General features: G+C 41.3%; 1 protein-coding gene across 1 annotated transcript; it reads left to right on the top strand.

Annotated features, from left to right (window-relative positions):
- Positions 1 to 312: 312 nt before the first annotated feature.
- LOC136020643 (protein-glutamine gamma-glutamyltransferase 6-like) lies at positions 313 to 13,863 on the top strand. The gene is made up of 13 exons (XM_065691917.1): positions 313 to 350; positions 545 to 756; positions 1,495 to 1,734; positions 2,229 to 2,347; positions 3,505 to 3,633; positions 4,406 to 4,583; positions 5,400 to 5,535; positions 6,526 to 6,629; positions 8,545 to 8,787; positions 9,454 to 9,798; positions 10,760 to 10,917; positions 12,319 to 12,452; positions 13,710 to 13,863. Exons 1-13 carry the CDS (start codon positions 313 to 315, stop codon positions 13,861 to 13,863), a joined length of 2,190 nt encoding a protein of 729 aa, XP_065547989.1.
- The last annotated feature ends 5,943 nt before the right edge of the window (positions 13,864 to 19,806 follow it).

Raw genomic sequence — 19,806 nt, forward strand, 5'->3', positions numbered from 1 at the left:
CGAGCAATCCATAGCACCACCTCAAGATATACCGGACCTAATGCTACCATCTGTCCTACAGTGGTTATCTTTCTCCAACATAGCATAAAAAAACAGCTAGCTTCAAGTAACAAAAGTGTAAATAACCGAGATACAAGATATAGAAGATAATGTGCAAGTCCAACAATGAAGATACTAGCCTTTTCTTCATCAGCTGTCATACAGCATTTCTAAGATTAGGCATACACTTGCTCATGAGTTTTAATACTTCTTTCTGTACATCTTTAAAGCACTCTGGGAACTAGAGAACTCCCCCAGAAAAAGAGCAGGAACATGGTACAGCAGAACAGCCTCTTCAAACTTTTTACAAAGTCTGATCTAAATACAATAGCTTTTTTGATTTATTTTTTAAATAAAAGATGAATTCCCTGAGTGGATGTTTTTTTCTGTCTCTGAGAGTTGCCTGCATGAAAGATATGGCAGCTGTTCCTCTAAGTTGTCATTGTAAATCCAGCCATATAATAAAATTAAATTACACAAGCTGAAAAGATGTACATATTTGAAGGAACAATGTTTTAATTAACTTGCCTTGTGTCTTTCTAGCCTTGAAAATAGCAAATGTCAACTGGCAATCCAAACTAAATAAAGCTGCACACCACACCTCTGATTACAGCAGCACAGAAGCAATCTTGAGGAGAGGTCAGGACTTCAACATAACTCTGAACCTCCGAACAACAGTGCAATCTGGGGACAACTTCACCTTTATCGCAAGCACAGGTAATTTCCCCACAACACTCACATCCAAGTCACTGCAGCTCCAAAACACAAGTGCCTTACAGCTATGAGGTCCATTCCTGAATCATTAAACTTTGTCCTGTATAAATTCAGGATCTGTTGTCCTTTTAGGCTTAGGAGCTCCCATTTTAAAGTTCCATCTGTACCTCAAGGCAAAAGACAGTTAAGGTAATAATTAACAGAAAGGTAGGGGCCATTCCCATCCTGTGATCATTCATTTTAAGATCCCCAAACATTTTTATAACTCCACCTCTCTCAGATCACAGACCACCCACTCCTAACTCTCTGCTTCACCTGCTTAAACAATCCTTGATTAACTTTATGTGTTCCCTATTATGAGAACATCTATATGACTCCATTCGTAAACTGCATCTTCCCCAAAAAACTTCTCCAAAAAAGTCTCCTGGCAGCTATTAACTCTTAATGAAATGTGTATTACAATGTGTGACCCATCCTGCCTGCATATTTTGGTTTCAGGACAACAAGCTCATCTAGAATGGTTATGGGTGTACTCACCTTTACTGGGTTGTGCATGTAACAGGTTACAGAGATTCTCTGGATCAGAGTGCAGCTAGTTTACATTGAATAAGCATTTGACCTGACACACCACAATCTCTCAATGTAGTCTTCAAAAAAATACAGAAATAAGATCATCACTGACCCCAAGTTTTGTCACCTACAGCTGTCATTCAGAATTGCTGTCCCTCTTCCCTCTGGCAGGACCATCTCCAGCAGAATCACAGCAGACCAAAGCCATATTTAACCTTTCTGAAGAGGGTGCCAGTGGCTGGAGTGCAACCCAAAAGCCCAGTGAGCCTGGCTGCATGAACATCGTAATATTCAGCCCAGCCAATGCTGTCATTGGACGATACAAACTCAAGCTCCATATTGTTTCTGGGAACAAGAGCTCTTCAACACTCCTGGGCCAATTTGTGCTACTCTTCAATCCCTGGTGTCCAAGTATGTTTTGATGTATCATATCCTTCAAATAACTCATTGTGTCTCAGTCAGGAAATCTGGGTGTCATGGTAAAGCATGCAACTGAGTCACAGCTACAGAAAGATATTGTTTTTATTCAACATCAAGGATTAAGTTTTTGCCCCTTCAGTGCTGCAATGCATCAAAGACCCTGTCTTTTGCTTATAGAGTAAGAAATCAGAGGCAGGAAATATTCCAAATATTTATTCTATATTTTTCCCCCCCTGATACTCGCATTCAGTTATAAACCAAGCGGTATCTACCAGTAAGACATATATTGAGATGAGGACAGGAGCATAGTCAGTTCCCCTTAAAGGAACTTCATGCTTATATTATTCACTCTGTAAATGATTATGGAGTCCTAAGTGTGAACGCACAGGCAGCCTGACCTGTTCTCTGAACTCCCCTTCAAATGAGATTTTCACTTACAGCAAGATAACTTTGCTTTCAGTCAGTATGTCTCATTCTGCTTCCAGATGATGACGTCTATATGGCTAATGAAAAGGAGCGATGGGAGTATGTCCTGAATGAGAGCGGAATCATATTTCAGGGACTGGAAAAACATATTCAACAAGAAGCTTGGAACTATGGACAGGTAAATAGCATCACCTATTTTAGAATGTTGAAAATAAGAACATTATTAGGTAAATAGGCTCTTGAGAAGGGACAAAACTTATCTCATTGCATAAGAGTTCAGAATTCCTCTCTCACTTCTGATTTACTTGCACATACATATCTCATTTATCAACACATTACAGCATCATCAGGATCATCTTCCCTGTCTGGTATGTGCTAATACCGAAATAAAAGAAACAAAGCATAACTTTAATTTTCTTTTGCCTATTATAGAAAATGGCAAAATTCTACTTGTTTCTTGACCCTTGTATAGGGCAAGGAAAAATATTACAGTATTAACCTCTAGGTATTGCAGGGCTAGTACATCTAAATATTTACAGAGCTGGTTCAATAATGGGGCAGAAGATACTAAAAGGATATCCCAAATCTCCTCAACTGAAGTAACTCAAGTTGGGATTTTTGAATACCAGTTTGGCTTTCTAGGCATAACTGCTACAGTCATAGCTCCAGTCTATATGTTATCCTGCAACTCATTGGGACAGTCAAAACCATTCCTGACCCCTTCATGACTCACATTTGCACTAGCAGTTGTACACAGTGCTCTTCCTGATCACTGTGACTACTTTTACACTAATAAATGAAACAAGGCCAGACCTGCTTTCTGTCTTAGAGGTCATGCAGCATCCTAGCCTGACTGCATCCACGCAGCACAGCACTTTAGCACCCTGGACCCAACACAGTGTCCCGGTGAATCTAATCCACAATAATTATTTTTGTGGATCTTTCCATTCAGATCATCTGATATAAGGTATAGACAGTCCATCAGCTTTTATAACATAAAGGTACCTGTGGGAGCATGACAGGATGTGTGAGAGTGAGAAGTGCGCTGAGCCAGATCTGGAGTGGTCTTGTGTGTTCCACCAGGCCATGCAATGTCTTTGTGAATATTAGCAATGGCCCCAAACCATGCTCAGAAATATGCTGTCTTTCAAATACTATGAAGGCTCAGCAGCATAATGCTTGTTTTCTTTGTGGCCCTATTTTCTTTAACAGTATAGAAAATTCCTATATTAGCAACATCACGCTATTGCACTAGGAGAAAGAAAGTAGGTGGGGAGTTCATCCTTGGGTTGATTTATGAAATTAGCCTTTAATTTATTGATTGTTTTATTTCAGTTTGAAGAGGATATCCTTGATATCTCTCTGGCTATACTGGATCGAAGCCTGAACCACTGCCAAGATCCAGCTGTTGATGTATCCAACCGAAACAATCCTATCTATGTGAGCAGGGTTGTCAGTGCTATGGTAAAGTGATCAATTAGTTACAGCTGTACAATGCACTTACTAACAAAGACCCCAATACTTTATGGTGAATCCCTTGATGTTTTATTGGAGTAGCTAACTTTTCTGGAAAAAAAAAAAAAAAAAAAAAAAAAAAAAAGAGACTAAATGGAGATGTATTTTCAAAAACAACAAAATCAAGAATAATAGAATGGTTTGGGGACCTTAAAGCTCATCCAGTTCCACCTCCCTGCCATGTGCAGGGACAGTTGCCACTAGACCAGGCTGCCCCAAGCCCCGTTCAACCTGGCGTTGAACGCAGCCAGGGATGGGGCAGCCACAGCTTCTCTGGGTAACCTGGGAAAAGATCTTTCACTAATTTGGAAAGCTTGTGTCCCTTCTGAAATCATTTGATAAGTTTTTCAAACACCAAGAAAAGCATGAAATATTTTGGAAAACCAGTGTTGGCATAGCTGCATTTCATGTGTGTATTTAGTATTCTCCACTTAAAGGTTCAGGGAGACCTGTGTGTATTTCCTTGAACAGTTACATCTTCTCAACACACCCCCATCCTCACATACTGCACAACTAGACCACTGAAAAGTTTTCCATTTTATAACGAATACATGCCTTACTACCACATTCCAACTGTTGCATGTGAGCAGACAAAATTCTATCTTGGATTCAAATACTATACCCCACCGCTCAGCCAATGAGAAAGGTGGCACAAAGAGAGTCCATTCCCTCTCTCCCTTCTGTAAATGTTTCAATACTCTCATGAGAAGGACTCTTTCAGGTTAACAGCAATGACGAAAAAGGAGTAGTGGAAGGGAAGTGGAATGGCAAGTACCGCTCAGGAACCAACCCCCTGCAGTGGAGTGGAAGCGTGACCATCCTTCGAAAGTGGTACAGGGGGAGATACAAACCTGTCCGGTATGGCCAGTGCTGGGTCTTTGCAGGAGTAATGTGCACAGGTATACATGAAGGGGTGAAGAATACTATCAGAAAGGAAGCTTACTAGAATTTCTGTAGCTTTAACTTTGTGATGTTGAAGCTTTGACAGAGAGAGTGAAGAACCTATGCTTTCCATTCATGAAGGGTTATTTTCTTCTATTTTAAACAGCCATAAGTTGTAGTACTGCACCCCAGTTTTCTGAATCACCAAACAAAATGCAAAGCAGTTTGCAGGCTGAAAACAGCAAGGTTTCCTCTTTCAAAGCTAGAGGTCAAATTAAAACTAGTGCTCTTCTACGTCTATGTCCACACAATGCCAGTGTTGTCTGTCTTACTGATGACAAAAAAAAACAAACCACATTTCTGAGGACCTATAAAAGGAGCTGCAAATTGGGAAAAGCATTTCATCTTAGTAGTTTCCATTCAGAACTGCTCTGAGACAAGAGTCACTTTGGGGAAAATACAAAGGAAAAATAATGTAAATGAGGAGTATGTCTCAGACAAGAAGAAGAAAAAGAAGACAACACAGAAACAAACACAGGGAGAAAATGGGAAAGAAAACAGGATGAAGAATGAAAGATTAAAACAAATGGGTGAATCTAACTCTTAAAAAGAACATGGCAGCTAAGAATGGCATGCGAGTGGAACTGTCTTCTAAGCGATTGTGCACAATGACAGTGACTTGCATCATTATCTAAGAGAGAAGTTTCTGAGGGCTTGTTTCCCCACTGAAAACATATATACTAGACTGCTTTTCCTATAAAAACCCCAGAAAAATACTTTCTAAATGTCTGTATAATGGATTTACAGCACTTTCATGCTATTCTATATTGCAGTTCTGCGATCCTTGGGAATACCTACTCGTGTTATTACAAACTTCAACTCTGCTCATGACAGGAATATAAATCTAAGTGTTGATAAGTACGTTGATGTTTCTGGAAAGACCCTGCACTTGACCGAAGACAGTGTGTGGTAAATACAATTATTTCTTTTTCTTAGTATTTCTTCCATTATATTCTCTTCTAATTAAAACATCATGCTCCTGAAAAAACACATGCTCCCAGTGCTATAAAACCCTATGACAAGTGATCACTGGAGTGTTCAGATATGCAGCATGTGGTCAGTTTCAGCATTACAAAGACTTAGCAGAGGAGATATTTTGTACCACTGCTATTGAACATATAATTTGAAAACATAACTGCTAATTTTGTCTCTACTGTATTAAAGTTCAAATAATAAAAAACCCCAAATTGAAGTGATTCACTTCTTGCCCAAAAATGGAACCAGCTGGTCCCTCGATTCCCAGAGCAGAGCACTCTCAGGAGCCCCAAAGTTTTAAACCCAGTTCCTGTGCTACATGCTGTTGATTGTCTTAAGTCTTTCATGATTACCATTATACACCTCTTGCACAGTACTGTGAGGTTACCAAAGTAAAAATGATACATATAATGCAGCTGAGAAATAAATCCATCCCTTAGGAAGAACATGCCATTTCTTTCTAGACAGAAAATATCACACTGCAGATGAGTTGTACTGCATTCGTAAGTGTTTCAGTCACTAAGCACACTATACTATGTGGACCAAACGGGCTATATGTGACATGAAGTAGAAAGCAACTGTTGAACAAATACCAGCAGATAGCAATGTGCACAGGAGACCTTTAGCTGTAAAGTATATTGCTCTGGAATGTCCAGAATTCTTCAACACTTGACTCTGCAATGAATTATTTTCCTTTTAACATTTTTCTTATAACATCCCAACATTTCTCAGAGATCTGAACACAAAAAACTGGCAAAGAAGGCTAAAGAGGTACTCAAAAAAGGAGTTGGCAGCTAGTCTCTCCACAGAGTTTTCAATCACTCAAGAAGGGTTATTTCATGCACTCTACCAGAAATGTACCAAATCTTTCAATATAAAATTAATTGTATGAATTAGAGGTTCCCTATTCTACCTCCCTTATAGGAATTTCCATGTTTGGAATGAAAGCTGGTTCATTAGAAGAGATCTTGGCTCTTTTTATGATGGATGGCAGGTTCTGGATGCAACACCCCAGGAAAGGAGCAAAGGTAACACTGCTGTAAATATAAAAAGCTGTAGATACTGTTACTCCTAAGGACTGGTTCTGAAATTTCAGGATAGCTCTCTTCCATCTGCTCTGTATATGCAGCATTAATCCAGGTGCAGAAGAAAAGTAATACCCACATCAGTCTCCAGTAAACGCTTTTCTGTCAGCCTCTGGGTTGCCTACCAGCATGCAGTTCTTACTTTTATCTTCTGCCTCCAGAAAAACCAGCACACCTTAAGCTCACCTATCTCACCCTTCCTTGTCTGAGCTCCTAACAGATTCATAAAATGACACAGAATAGCTAAGGTAAACCTTCAGAGTTTGTTTACTCCAACCCCCTGCTCAGCACAGGGTCAATTAGAAAAGGTTTCTCAGGACCCTATCCAGTGGAGTTTTGAATATTTCATAGGATGGATACTCTACAAGCTCCCTGGGCAAACTGTTGCAGAGGTTGACCACCCTCACAGTAAACGTTTTTTCTTTTGTTTAAATGGAATTTTCTGTGTTTCATTTTCTGCCCACTGCTACTTGTCCTTTCACTGGGTATTACTGAGGAGTCTGATTCTGTCTTTACGCCCTCCCACCAGGTATTTATACACACTGATAAGACTCCCTCAAGCCTTCCCTTCAGGTAGAACAGCCTCAGTTATCATCCCTTAATCTTTTTTTGTGGCATTCTGAAGGACTTGCTCACATATGTCCTTATCTTTCCTGTCCAAGGAGCCCAGAACTAGACACAGCACTCCAGATGCGGTCTCACCAGTGCTGATGAGAAAGAAAGGATCATGCCCCTTGACCTGTTGGCAATGGTCTTCCTGATGCGGCCCTGGATGTTGTTGGCCTTCCTTACTGCAAGGGCACACTGATGGCATTAGACACATTTGCTGGCTCGCACTGGACAGAGTTAGCAGCAAAACAAATTAAAACCCCTTTTAGTAAAATGCTAAGTAAAGATTTCAGAGCTTGTAGTCACAGGGCTGAACCAAACAGTTTACATCAGAAAATAAAATATGCCCCATGACTCTACCCTGTATTTTACTGGACACTCTGGAATAGGTAGGAATATATGATATCCCTGTGGCATCCAACAACATAGCATATATATACAAAGCCACATGAAAGAAACTCCAAACTGTTCTCTGGTTCTGAAACCAGGTGACATAGAATGGCTGTTGTTCACAGCACTGAACTCCCCATACCAGACCAAAATAACAGTACAACCTGCTGGGAACAAACCCTGTCCCATTCCCTGAATTCTTCACAGCCACTGTCTGAAAGATATCTCATTGACAAGGGAAGAAATAACAACACTAGGGAGCTCACTGGCAAGTAAACAGTGTTGACAACCAATAGCCAGCACTTGGGTTCACACTTTGGCTCTAGTTTTATTTACTAATACAGACACAACTTATTTGATTACCTCCATCAAAAGAATAATTTATTTGGCCATTTAAAACCTATCAAACTCCAGATAAAGTGCTTCTCATTCCCCACTACTGAGTTTGCCAAACTTAGTTTCCTGGTTCTTCTCAATGCACATACAGCATTGATGGCTTGCATCTCATAAGTCTGACTACACTTGAGACTCAGTGCCCATGCTCTCCTTTCACAAAACAACTTAGCATACAGCTTTGCAAGCTTTGGAGGGTTAGAACATTTCACACAGTACACATCATAAAAAGTGTTAACTTCCTACACCTTAGTGGCCTTACAACCTCCTCTGTGCTCTTACCTTTTGATAGAAAATGCAAGTGGAATATCTGGATATGCTGTTACCATAACACACAGATGTAGGAACAAAGCACTTTATCCTAATGCATCTTTGGAGTGACTATGTCTCCTTCTTGTTGTCAGCATGAGGATTTGTGTTCTTTTGCAACAGGCAGTCATTTAACTTCTCCCTCTCTCTAATACAGGCATATATCAGTGTGGTCCTGCCTCCACTAGAGCCATTAAGGAAGGGGATGTGAACCTGGATTATGACAGTTCATTTGTATTTGCAGCAGTGAATGCTGACTATGTTACTTGGATTCACTATAGCAACAAAAGAAAAGAGAGAATTTATTCCAATACTAGGAAGATTGGAAAATTTATCAGCACCAAAGCAGTGGGCACCAACTCCCGTGTGGATGTCACTGCTAATTACAAATATCCAGAAGGTAAGTTCTTTATTACAGTTGTCTAGCCACTGATGGTCAGAAGTGAAAAGAATTTAGGCCTTCATTGGATTGAGCACTGACTTAATTTCTTTACTTCTTCTGGAGTAAAGGAATTGTGAATTTTCAAAGTTGTAGGGTTCACTGTCAGCTGATCATGACTCAATGTAGCTTTTGTAGCCCTTGATGAAATAGTGATGTATTCAATATAAAGTCAAACCTACTTCTGTAAACATCCTGTCCTAGCTGTTCTGATCAGGTGGTGAGAATATTTCTGTTACAACATGCAGCAATAGCCACTTGGGAGAATTGTCTGGGGAGAGTTCTTGCAAAAGTATTTTTTCACCCTTCTTAATTTCTGATGAGATGGCAATTACAGAAGTTTATGAAGCACTGAGCTCTATGAGCTCTTACAGCTTCATAACTTCTAACAAGTGCCTATGATCAGCCAGCTGAAGCTGACAGGCAGGTTTTACGTTCCAGCCTTTATGGCCATGTACACTCATTTGCTTTTGTATGACAGTTATTTAGGTTAGACCTCACTTTCTCCTCCTGTATATTTTTGCCCGCCTCAGCTTTCCTAAACTTTATGTAATGAGAGCAATTATAGCTGCCTTGCACTATATTCAACATTCACAAGACCTCTGATCATGTTATCTTTCAAAGCAGGATCCCGGAAAGAAAGGCAGGTGTATAAAAAGGCATTGAAGCTGCTTGGTGTGAAAAGCACTGGGAAAAGAACCAAAATTAAAAGACACAGAAGACAATCTTCAGTAGCATGGAGACAAAATATGACACAGCCTGCACAAACCCCCAGTATCTCAGGGAAGCTGATCCTTGATGCATCTCCTGTAATTGGCCAGGACATCCTCCTAACCTTGGCACTCAAGAACTTAATCTCAGATTTCAAGACCGTAAAGGTTAAACTGAGGGCTTCAGCCATTCTCTACACAAGAAAACATAAGGCAGAGATTTTGCAGTTGTCCAGGTGTATCAAACTTGGATCTGAAGAAGGTAATTTTAATTTTATTACAGCTTACAACAAGACATAGCTTTGGTTTGTGGCCAAATCACATAGAAATAACGAATGGCTCAAGAAGTGCAGGACCTGCAAACAGTTGGAGGTTAAGGCTATTCAGGGGAAGAGAAACATGTATTTGCCCTGTCTTAACCATTTGCCTTTGAGCACTGTCAGCAAGGATACTGAGCTGGGTGACCTTTCGTCTGACACAGCAGAGTCATTATTAGTTCTACATTAAGACCTTTTTTGATAAGATAGAACAACTACAAGACATACACAGGAGACTACTCAGGTGTCAGCTCCCCATAAGCAAAATATAAACACAGATTTAAGGAGGAAACATAAACTTACGTCTTTTGCAGCAGAACAGGAACTACCTGCAGATAGTGGCCTTTGCCCTATTTTTATAGGGCCAGTGCTGAAAAACGAGACATGTAGAAGAGATGAATATAGCTACCCTCTGAAGCTAACACACACATGTTGTAAGCCTTTTCACTGTTCCAGCAGTAGATTAACATTTTTTCTCAATGTACTGAGATCCACTGCACACAGGCTGACGGTGCACATTCTTTAAGGCAGAGGCTAGACAGCTGCTTCAGCAAAGGCATTTAAACCAATCCACCCTCTCACTTTTGCCTCCTTTGCAAGGAAGGAGCATTAAATGCTCAGCTTCAGACAGATGAAAAAAACCCCAAACCCACCAGCAGGGGTTGCCACATATATCCATCCTCCAAACTGTCCAGCTACCAAACTGTACCTGAGAATTTATTGTTTGATGTGAATGTAAGTATAAGTCACCCATGAGCATCATTCCTGTCTATGGGCTGTCACACCCACAAATGGACAGCCCCAGGGTGATAGCATCCTTGCTAAAATACAGATAGATTACAGATAGCTGGTACTTAGACACGGGAAAAAGAAGAGAAGGAAACCCTGTTTTTATTTACATTCCAGTGAAAAAGATTTCAATCAAGATCTCCTATTCCCAGTATAAAAATGCTCTGATGGATGACAGGAAGATCCTAGTGACTGCTGTGTGTGAAACCAAACAGGGAGCCTCGCTTCTAGTGGAGAAGGATATTGTACTTCATCATCCTTTTCTAACCATCAAGGTAAAAGCTAGTCCCCTTTGTGTCCCTGTAGAAATGTGTTGAGAAGAACCAGAATCCTTATTCCATTTACTCCTCATGGATAGGAGTGTGAGAAGTGAAATTATGCCTGAGGGCGATTTGATCTTGTTGCTCTAGTAACAAGCCATATGATACAAGTGAAATGAAATACACTAAGGAAAAACAAACTATTCCAAGACATAGCTGTGCTACGGCATTCTTGCCAATGCTTGTTGATATGGCACTGATAAAAGTTCTCAGTGTTACGAAGGTTACAAGGTAAGATTATCTCCAGAGAAGCAGACAGAGGGAAACAGAGACACAGAGATTTAGTTCACATCTAGGACTCCACTGTTGTCTGGGAAGTCTAATTATTCTCTTCCAGTTTATTTAGGAATCATGGTTTTTACAAAAGAATCTACTTAACTGATAATACCTGGAACTGGGGCTGTGAGGCTTCTTATTACTAATCCTCAAAGAAGTTCTTTTAGCTTAAAAGGAAAAGAGGCACTTTTCACCTTATAACATCTTCTCAAATGATGAATAATTAGAACCAGAGGCTATTTTTTTTTTCTTTACTGCCTTAAGACAGATGCGTGACAGGTGTTGCACAATGGATAAAAAGCAAATTTTAGTCTAACTAGCCTAACTTCTTTTGGACAGCTCAGTACATTCACATGCTGCATCAGACATGGGATCGAATGCTGTCTGTCTACTGTACTGTAAACAACATACAGGGAGTATGATAATTTGTGGAGTCTTTCAGAGCTCCAGACTACATTAGCTATTCCAAACCACTCTCAGTAACATATGGGAAAAGCAAAGTTACGCAGAGGAACAAAATGCTGGATTTTTATAGGTCTGGTGATTTCTGAATACCAAGTTTTAGTGAGACTTTGTAAAAAGACTTCTATGCTGTATCATGCAAGTAAGAGTCATCTTATATAAGGCAGGTACCTGAATTAAATTACTTCAATTCAGTGACTAAGTTTCAAGAAGGGTTTATGTTTCTGTTGATTGAAACTTCTGTATAAACATACACTCAACAATGGAGAAATGCTACTGGGGTGTTGGACTTCTCCATTATGTTAATTAACATTAATACTTGCATTCTCATTATGTTCTCAGTCTGGTAAGTATCATACACTGTGTTATACTCAACACCATACACTGACGTAGCTAAAAAGTTCGGACTAGGCTGACTAAATCAGCCAGCCACAATGGGTTCAAACCTGAAGTCTGATGCCCCAAAATAGGTACATATATTAATTCTTGGCTCCTTCCTGTCCAGGAGACCCTAAGAGAAGGTAAATAGCTTGCAATGGGAATTAAATAAAAAAAAAAACAACATGAGAAAGAAGTGAGACTAATGCCGTGGCTGAGCAGAACATTTTCTCTCTCTAGGTCCTTGGTCCAACAGTGGTACACAAGGCTGTCAATGTGCAGGTCACATTTACCAACCCACTGCCTGAAGTGGTGACAGACTGTGTCTTGAGAGCAGAAGGTAGCGGCCTGCTCAAAGAGCAACTCAGAATCAAGTACGTAAACGCTATATGGCTAATAACTTCTTCACTTTTGTGGGAAATCTGGAATAAAAGTGGGGTTTTTTTACAAATCAGCCAACCTCCTGAGTTCTGTCTGCACCAACCTCCTGAGTTCTGTCTGCACAAACCTTGGACAAAATACCACCACATCAGTACTCTCCATATCCTACTTGGAGTTCTTTACACCTCCTTTGCCAAGCCTTGAATTACAGAATGCTCAGGAAGTAGAGGGACGGCCTGCTTCTAATGGCAGTGTGTAACTCAACACTCCTGCAGTTAGTGACTGAATTACTTAAAGGGCAAAAGTTTTAAAACTTTCTTCAAAAAACTTTCTTCAAAATCAAACAATCCTTGAAGGATAAGGGAAAAAAATTTTCCTTCAGATATTAAATTACTGAAGAGCCAGGACATACACTGTAATGAAATGTCTTAAAAATGTGTCCACTGCTATCATACCAATTTACCATACACTGTACTGTACAGAAACTGTTCTCCCATCTCCTCCATGGTTATTATTTTTAAAACATTTTTTAAAGTCTTCAGAATTTTTATGTTGGGGAAGTTTCACAAGGAAACTGTGAGGGGAAAACAAAAACAAGATGGCAAAAGTGGGATAATGATACAAATCACTAAGGCTTCATTTACGCTGAATACAAAATTTAGGCCTAGATTGTGACCTTGAACCTTAATTTGCCTTTCCAGCATTGGGTTTGCTCAGCTTCAATACCTTCTTAGAGCATAGAGGCCCTTTTCCCCACACTCTCTATTTTCTGGTGCTAATATCACTCTCCTTGTGTTGGACAGCCAAGAGCCTTTCAAACTATGGACGTAAAATCAACAGGTAATTATATTTACCACACCAAAATACGGCATGAGCATTATCCACAGTATTATAAATGTTGCGAGTGTTCAGGGTAATATACAGTTGGTTTTGAGCTCTTCTAAAGATAATCCTTCTGATCATTCCTCAGGTGCTCAATAGATTTTGCCCTCATGATACAACTCTTAAACCCCTATCACAGGCTGAGAACTGCAACTATTCCACCACATCCATTCCAGCTTGATTAATTCCTCAAGGATGTCTTGTGGGGGCTGTGAACATGGAAGGTTATGTCCACCTGTGCTAGGAGCATGCAAACACAGCAGTCTCTGACTCTTCCCTTCCATACTGTGTTAGATTTGTGGACTCTGAAGAATACATAGTAAGAATTTTTCATGTGCTTGAACTTACAACTGTATTCTTTCTTTCAGTGTGGCAAGAATGGACCCCATGGAGAGCTCAACAGTCCAATTTGAAATCATACCCTACAGCAGTGGCACAAGGCAGCTTCAGGTGGACTTGGTTTGCATCCATTTTTCAGATATTAAGGGGTTTGTGATGCTTGATGTGGCTCCTGCTCAGTGATATCACCTGTACATCAGTACAGTTTTGGCTGTTTATAAGACTGATGTAGCATTCATACATTATTCTGACTGGCTGCTGAGAAGCACAGACTACTCAGCCACAGCACAGTGACACAATATGAACAGAAATTAAGAAAAAGGTACTAGACATTATACTTGTAAAGACAATGTCATCTTTTTCATTCCCTAACCTGTTTTATGGTCCTTCATGAATAAAATTACTAGTGGAAATCGTTACATAATTTAACTTGAAGGAGAGGATCAAGTATGATGGTTTTCAGCATTAGTGCCTGTAGCAATGGTAACAGCTAGTTTTTCAAGGAACATCATTTAAAATCACTGTTGTGTAAGCTTCATTGAACACAACTTAAATATAATCACTAAATATAAGTTCTACTCAATAGCCAAAATACTATCCAAATAGCTGACATAATTCAATTCCAGAATTAAATTTATTATTTCATTTAATTATTAGGAGGAAAATGCAGCAATAAGATATCACAGCATTACAACAGAATTCTCTTTTTATGAATGAAAAAAATAGAAGCTATTCAATAAGCAATACTCTTTGATTCACAGTTGTCCTATTCAGATCATGACTTAATCATGTGATAAATCATTAATAATTAAATGTTTGGCAAAGACATGACTGGGAGTAACAGTACAAAAGCAGATAAAAGAAACAAGTCCTTGATTAAGGAGTGGCAAGTACTAGAGTATCTGAAATAGTAATAGGCTGAAATAGCTATTCCAGAAAACAGAAATTAAGCAGAACACCATTAAACAGTAAAAATGTGACCTGTCATCTGGACTGACACATTTATTCACACACATATCTATCTCATCACACATGCACCACAGTCTCAAAACGCACAGAGTTCCTTCTGAATGAACCACAAGAAAGAATGAAACTTCTCCAAATATAACTGAATACATCATTACTACAGCAAATCTGACTGAAACCAAAGCACATAACTGAACATGAGCTGGCAGTGTGCACTCGCAGCCCAGAAACCAACCATATCCTGGGCTGCATCAAAAGGAGCGTGACCAGCAGGTCGAAGGAGGTGAGCCTGCCCCTCTACTCTGCTCTTGTGAGACCTCACTTGGGGCACTGTGAACAGTAATGGTGTCCCCACCATAAGAAGGACATGGAGCTGTTGGAGTGAGTCCAAAGGAGGCCTCGAGGATGATCAGGGGACTGGAGCACCTCCCATATGGAGACAGGCTGAGAAAGTTGGGGCTGTTCAGCCGAGAAGAGAAGCTGTGTGGAGACCTCATAGCAGCCTTCCAGTATCTGAAGAGGGAGGATGCTGGGGAGGGACTCTTCACCAGGGACTGTAGTGACAGGACAAGGGCTGATGGGTTCAAACTTAAACAGGGGAAGCTTAGGTTAGATATAAGAAGCTCTCTACTGTGAGGTGGTGAGGCGCTGGCACAAGTTGCCCAAAGAAGTGATAAACGCTCCAATCCCTGGCAGTGTTCAAGGTTGGACTGGACAAAGCCTTGCGTGGCATGGTTTAGTGTGTAGTGTCCCTGCCCATGGCAGGGGGGCTGGAACTGGATGATCTTGAGGTCCTTTCCAACCGGAACTATTCTACAATTCTGTCACTGATACACTATAGTTAAACACCATGCAAATTTTCATGTATACACATCTTTCTTACAAATTTACCTTCTCATTACAGCCTCAATTATCACTTACTTCAGTTAGCTCTACCAGGAAAAGAAAGTATTTGACTCCTGAGAAGGAGGAAAAAGATAGTTGCCAAGGAAAATACAACAAAACATGTCTTATAGCCCCTATCCTACAAGTTCAGCCCCAAAACTTGTTCAACTGGCCACATGTCTACAATCACCCTCTCTTCCACAGAAGCTTATGGATAATAAATTTAAAGTAAATTTACATTTTAATGTAAAATTGTATTTGAATTGATTAAGGAAATAAGAGATGTCACAGCAAGTGCACTCAGAAGGAGTGCAGTTGCACATATAAAATCTCCTCTGTACCAGAAGCATAATGTTTTATCCAAGTCTTAAAGGCCCATTTGCTAAAGTCTTCTTCTTCTATCAATCACATACACAGAAGTATCATTATGACATCTGTTGGAACAACGGTACTGCACGGCACAAGCAATCCAGGAGGTTCCTTGATTGTGTGGCAGACAACTTCCTTCTGCAAGTAATAGAGGAGCCGACAAGGAGAGATGCCATGCTTGACCTTGTGCTCACCAACAGGGAAGGGCTCGTTGAGAATGTGGTGCTCCAGGGCAGCCTTGGATGCAGCGATCACGAGATGGTCAAATTTGAGATCCCCAGGACAGTGAGAAGAGCGGCAGCAAGCTCACTGCCCTGGACTTCAAAAGAGCAGACTTTGGCCTCTTCAGGAGCCTGCTTAGTAAGGTTCCATGGGATATAGCCCTGGAGGGCAGGGGGGCCCAAGACTCTTGGTTGATATTCAAGGATCACCTGCTACAAGCTCAGGAGTGTTGCATCCCAACTAGAAGGAAGTGCAGCAGGAGGGCCAGGAGACCTCCTTGGATGGATAAGGAGCTGCAGAGGAAAATTCAAATGAAAAAACAGGCTTATAAAAAGTGGAAGCAAGGACAGGGTGCCTGGGAAGAATACAGGGATGTTGTCCGGGAAGCTAGGGACCAGGTTAGGAAGGCTAAGGCCCAGTTAGAATTAAACCTAGCCAGGGATGTTAAGGATAACAGGAAGAGATTCTACAGGTACATAGCAAACAAAAAACAGACTAGGGACAACATAGGCCCCCTGAGGAAGCTCTCAGGAGAACTGGCTACACAGGATTTGGAGAAGGCTGAGGTTCTGAATGACTTCTTTGCCTCAGTCTTCACTGGCAAAGGCTCTGACCGCACCACCCAAGTCTTAGAAGGTAGACGCAGGGACTGTGAGAATGAAGACCTTGGGCCCACTGTAGGAGAGGATCTGGTTCGAGACTATCTTAAAAATCTGAACGTGCACAAGTCCATGGGACCTGATGGAATCCATCCGCGGGTCCTGAAGGAGCTGGCGAATTAAGTTGCTAAGCCACTGGCCATCGTATTTGAAAAATCATGGCAGTCAGGCGAAGTTCCTGATAACTAGAAAAAGGGAAATATAACCCCCATTTTCAAGAAGGGGAAAATGAAAGACCCGGGGAATTACAGACCAGTCAGTCTCACCTCTGTGCCTGGCAAAATCTTGGAGCACATTCTCCTGGAAGGCATGCTGAGGCACATGAAAAACAACAAGGTGCTTGGTGACAGCCAGCATGGCTTCACTAAGGGGAAATCCTGCCTGACCAGTTTGGTGGCCGCCTATGATGGGGCTACAGAACTGATGGACAAGGGTAGAGCAGTTGATGTCATCTATGTGGACTTGTGCAAAGCGTTCGACACTGTCCCACACAACATCCTTGTCTCTAAATTGGAGAGACATCAATTTGACAGGTGGACCACTCGGTGGACAAAGAACTGGCTGGAAGGCCACACACAAAGAGTTGTGATCAATGGCTCAATGTCCAGCTGGAGACCAGTAACGAGTGGTGTCCCTCAGGGATCGGTGTTGGAACCGGTCTTGTTTAACATCTTCATTGTTGACATTGACAGTGGGATTGAGCACGCCCTCAGCAAGTTTGCTGATGACACCAAGCTGTGTAGTCCGGTTGATACAATGGAAGGCATGCCATCCAGAGGGACCTCGACACGCTTATGAGGTGGGCTGATACCAAACTTATGAAGTTCAACCATGCCAAGTGCAAGGTCCTACACGTGGGTTGGCGCAATCCCAGGCACAGCTACAGATTGGGCAAAGAAGAGGTTCAGAGCAGCCCTGCAGAGAAGGACTTGGGGGTGCTGGTTGATGAGAAAATTAACATGAGCCGGCTTCAGTGCGCGCTCGCAGCCCAGAAAGCCAACCGTATCCTGGGCTGCATCAAAAGGAGCTTGACCAGCAGGTCAAAAGAGGTGATCCTGCCCCTCTACTCTGCTCTTGTGAGACCTCACCTGGAGCATTGTGTGCAGTTCTGGTGTCCTCAACATAAAAGGGACATGGAACTCCTGGAACAAGTCCAGAGGAGGGCCACGAGGATGATCAGGGGACTGGAGCACCTCCCATATGAAGACAGGCTGAGAAAGTTGGGGCTGTTCAGCCTGGAGAAGAGAAGGCTGCGTGGAGACCTCAGAGCAGCCTTCCAGTATCTGAAGGGGGCCTATAGGGATGCTGGGGAGGGACTCTTCATCAGGGACTGTAGTGACAGGACAAGGGGTAACGGGTTAAAACTTAAACAGGGGAAGTTTAGATTGGATCTAAGGAGGAAATTCTTTACTGTTAGGGTGGTGAGGCACTGGAATCGGTTGCCCAGGGAGGTTGTGAATGCTCCATCCCTGGCAGTGTTCAAGGCCAGGCTGGATGAAGCCTTGGGTTGGATGGTTTAGTGTGAGGTGGCCCTGCCCATGGCGGGGGGGTTGGAACTAGATGATCCTGAGGTCCATTCCAACCCTAACTATTCTATGATTCTGTGATTCCTACTTTTATCTAAGACAATATCATCTTTAGAGATATATTATTTATGTAGCTGCATGAATATACACAACATTCTTTTAAAAGAAGTGGTAAGGAAAAGCCTTTACCCCACTTTACTCTTTTAATGAGCATTAAAAAGAAAATATAAAGGGAGGGGGGGAGGAAGGGAAGAGAGAGAAGAAAGGGGGTGGGGGGGGGAAGTTAATTTAGAAAGAGTTAAATGAGTTTACCAGAGGGGAAAACCTGGTTCCCATTCCCATTGGGCAGAGACAGGAAAAAATGCAGCTGATGTAACAAGTAAATTTCTCAATACTCTGCTGACTTAGGTGCTCAGTTTCACAAGGCAACTGCAGAAACAGATACCTGTACTGTTTAGTTTGCAGAAACTACCTAAACACTTTCTACTATAACTTTTCTAACTTGGACAGCTAAAAGCTTTTAGGACTTACATGTAACTCTGAGATGGACTGCTACATTTCACTGCATTTTAAATACAAATTATGGACAAGTTTAAGGTGCCAATTTGGAAGATATATTGCAAGAAAAACTAACTGAGCTATCACAGTCCCACAGCAAAAGATCCTCATAAGGAACAGCTGCAGTTGCCCAGGAGAATTTACAAAAGCTTTGCTAAGCATAAATACAAGCAGTTTCCCAAGGAGAAAATTAATGTGTGTGGGGACGCACCCTACAATGCCCTCTGGCTTTGCGATCTCATCCCCTACTAGTCTGAATCTATTCTAGATCTAATAGGCAGTAGAGGTGATCAGAAACCATAACCAACACAGGCAATCAGTCAATGCACTGGTCCAAATTATTTTTGCATTATGCATATTAATAAAATGGGAGTGGGGGCTGAAGGAAAGTTTGGGTGACTTTTCTCTTGGTCAGAAACTTCCTACTGTACTACCAGGAGGATTGGTCAAACTTGTCCACAAGACCACATGAGAAAAAGCAGCCTATGACATGTATTTTTGTTTTGCACTGGCACTACCACCAAGGTTGACACTTGCCCACGCCTGCTGCCACACTTCACCCAGCCCTTTATATGTATCCTAGAAAGTCATTGAGTCTACCTTCCTAACTTATGCCACAAGAAGTTCCACCAGTTTCCTTTCATACAGGTATCATAAAGCAGACAGAAAAAAAATGATTTTTCTGTTTGCAGAGGAAGATACTTTGCAAAGTGCTCAGAAAGCACAGGATTGGAATAAAAGGCTCAAGACCATATAATTAGAAGGATATATGAAAATTCACAATTGACAGTTACACATCCTCGTTCTACAAAGCTACTTAAAGCAGATCATCATCTTCCATGAGGAAGGCACCATGCCACCCATGTCTAACTCCCAGCGCTGTGTTTACTTTTTCCTTGAAGAGTTAACAAGCCAAAATGGCAAAGATCTGAATGTTCCTA

The sequence above is a fragment of the Lathamus discolor genome, chromosome 11, assembly GCF_037157495.1.
Source record: "Lathamus discolor isolate bLatDis1 chromosome 11, bLatDis1.hap1, whole genome shotgun sequence".
NCBI lineage: Eukaryota > Metazoa > Chordata > Aves > Psittaciformes > Psittacidae > Lathamus > Lathamus discolor.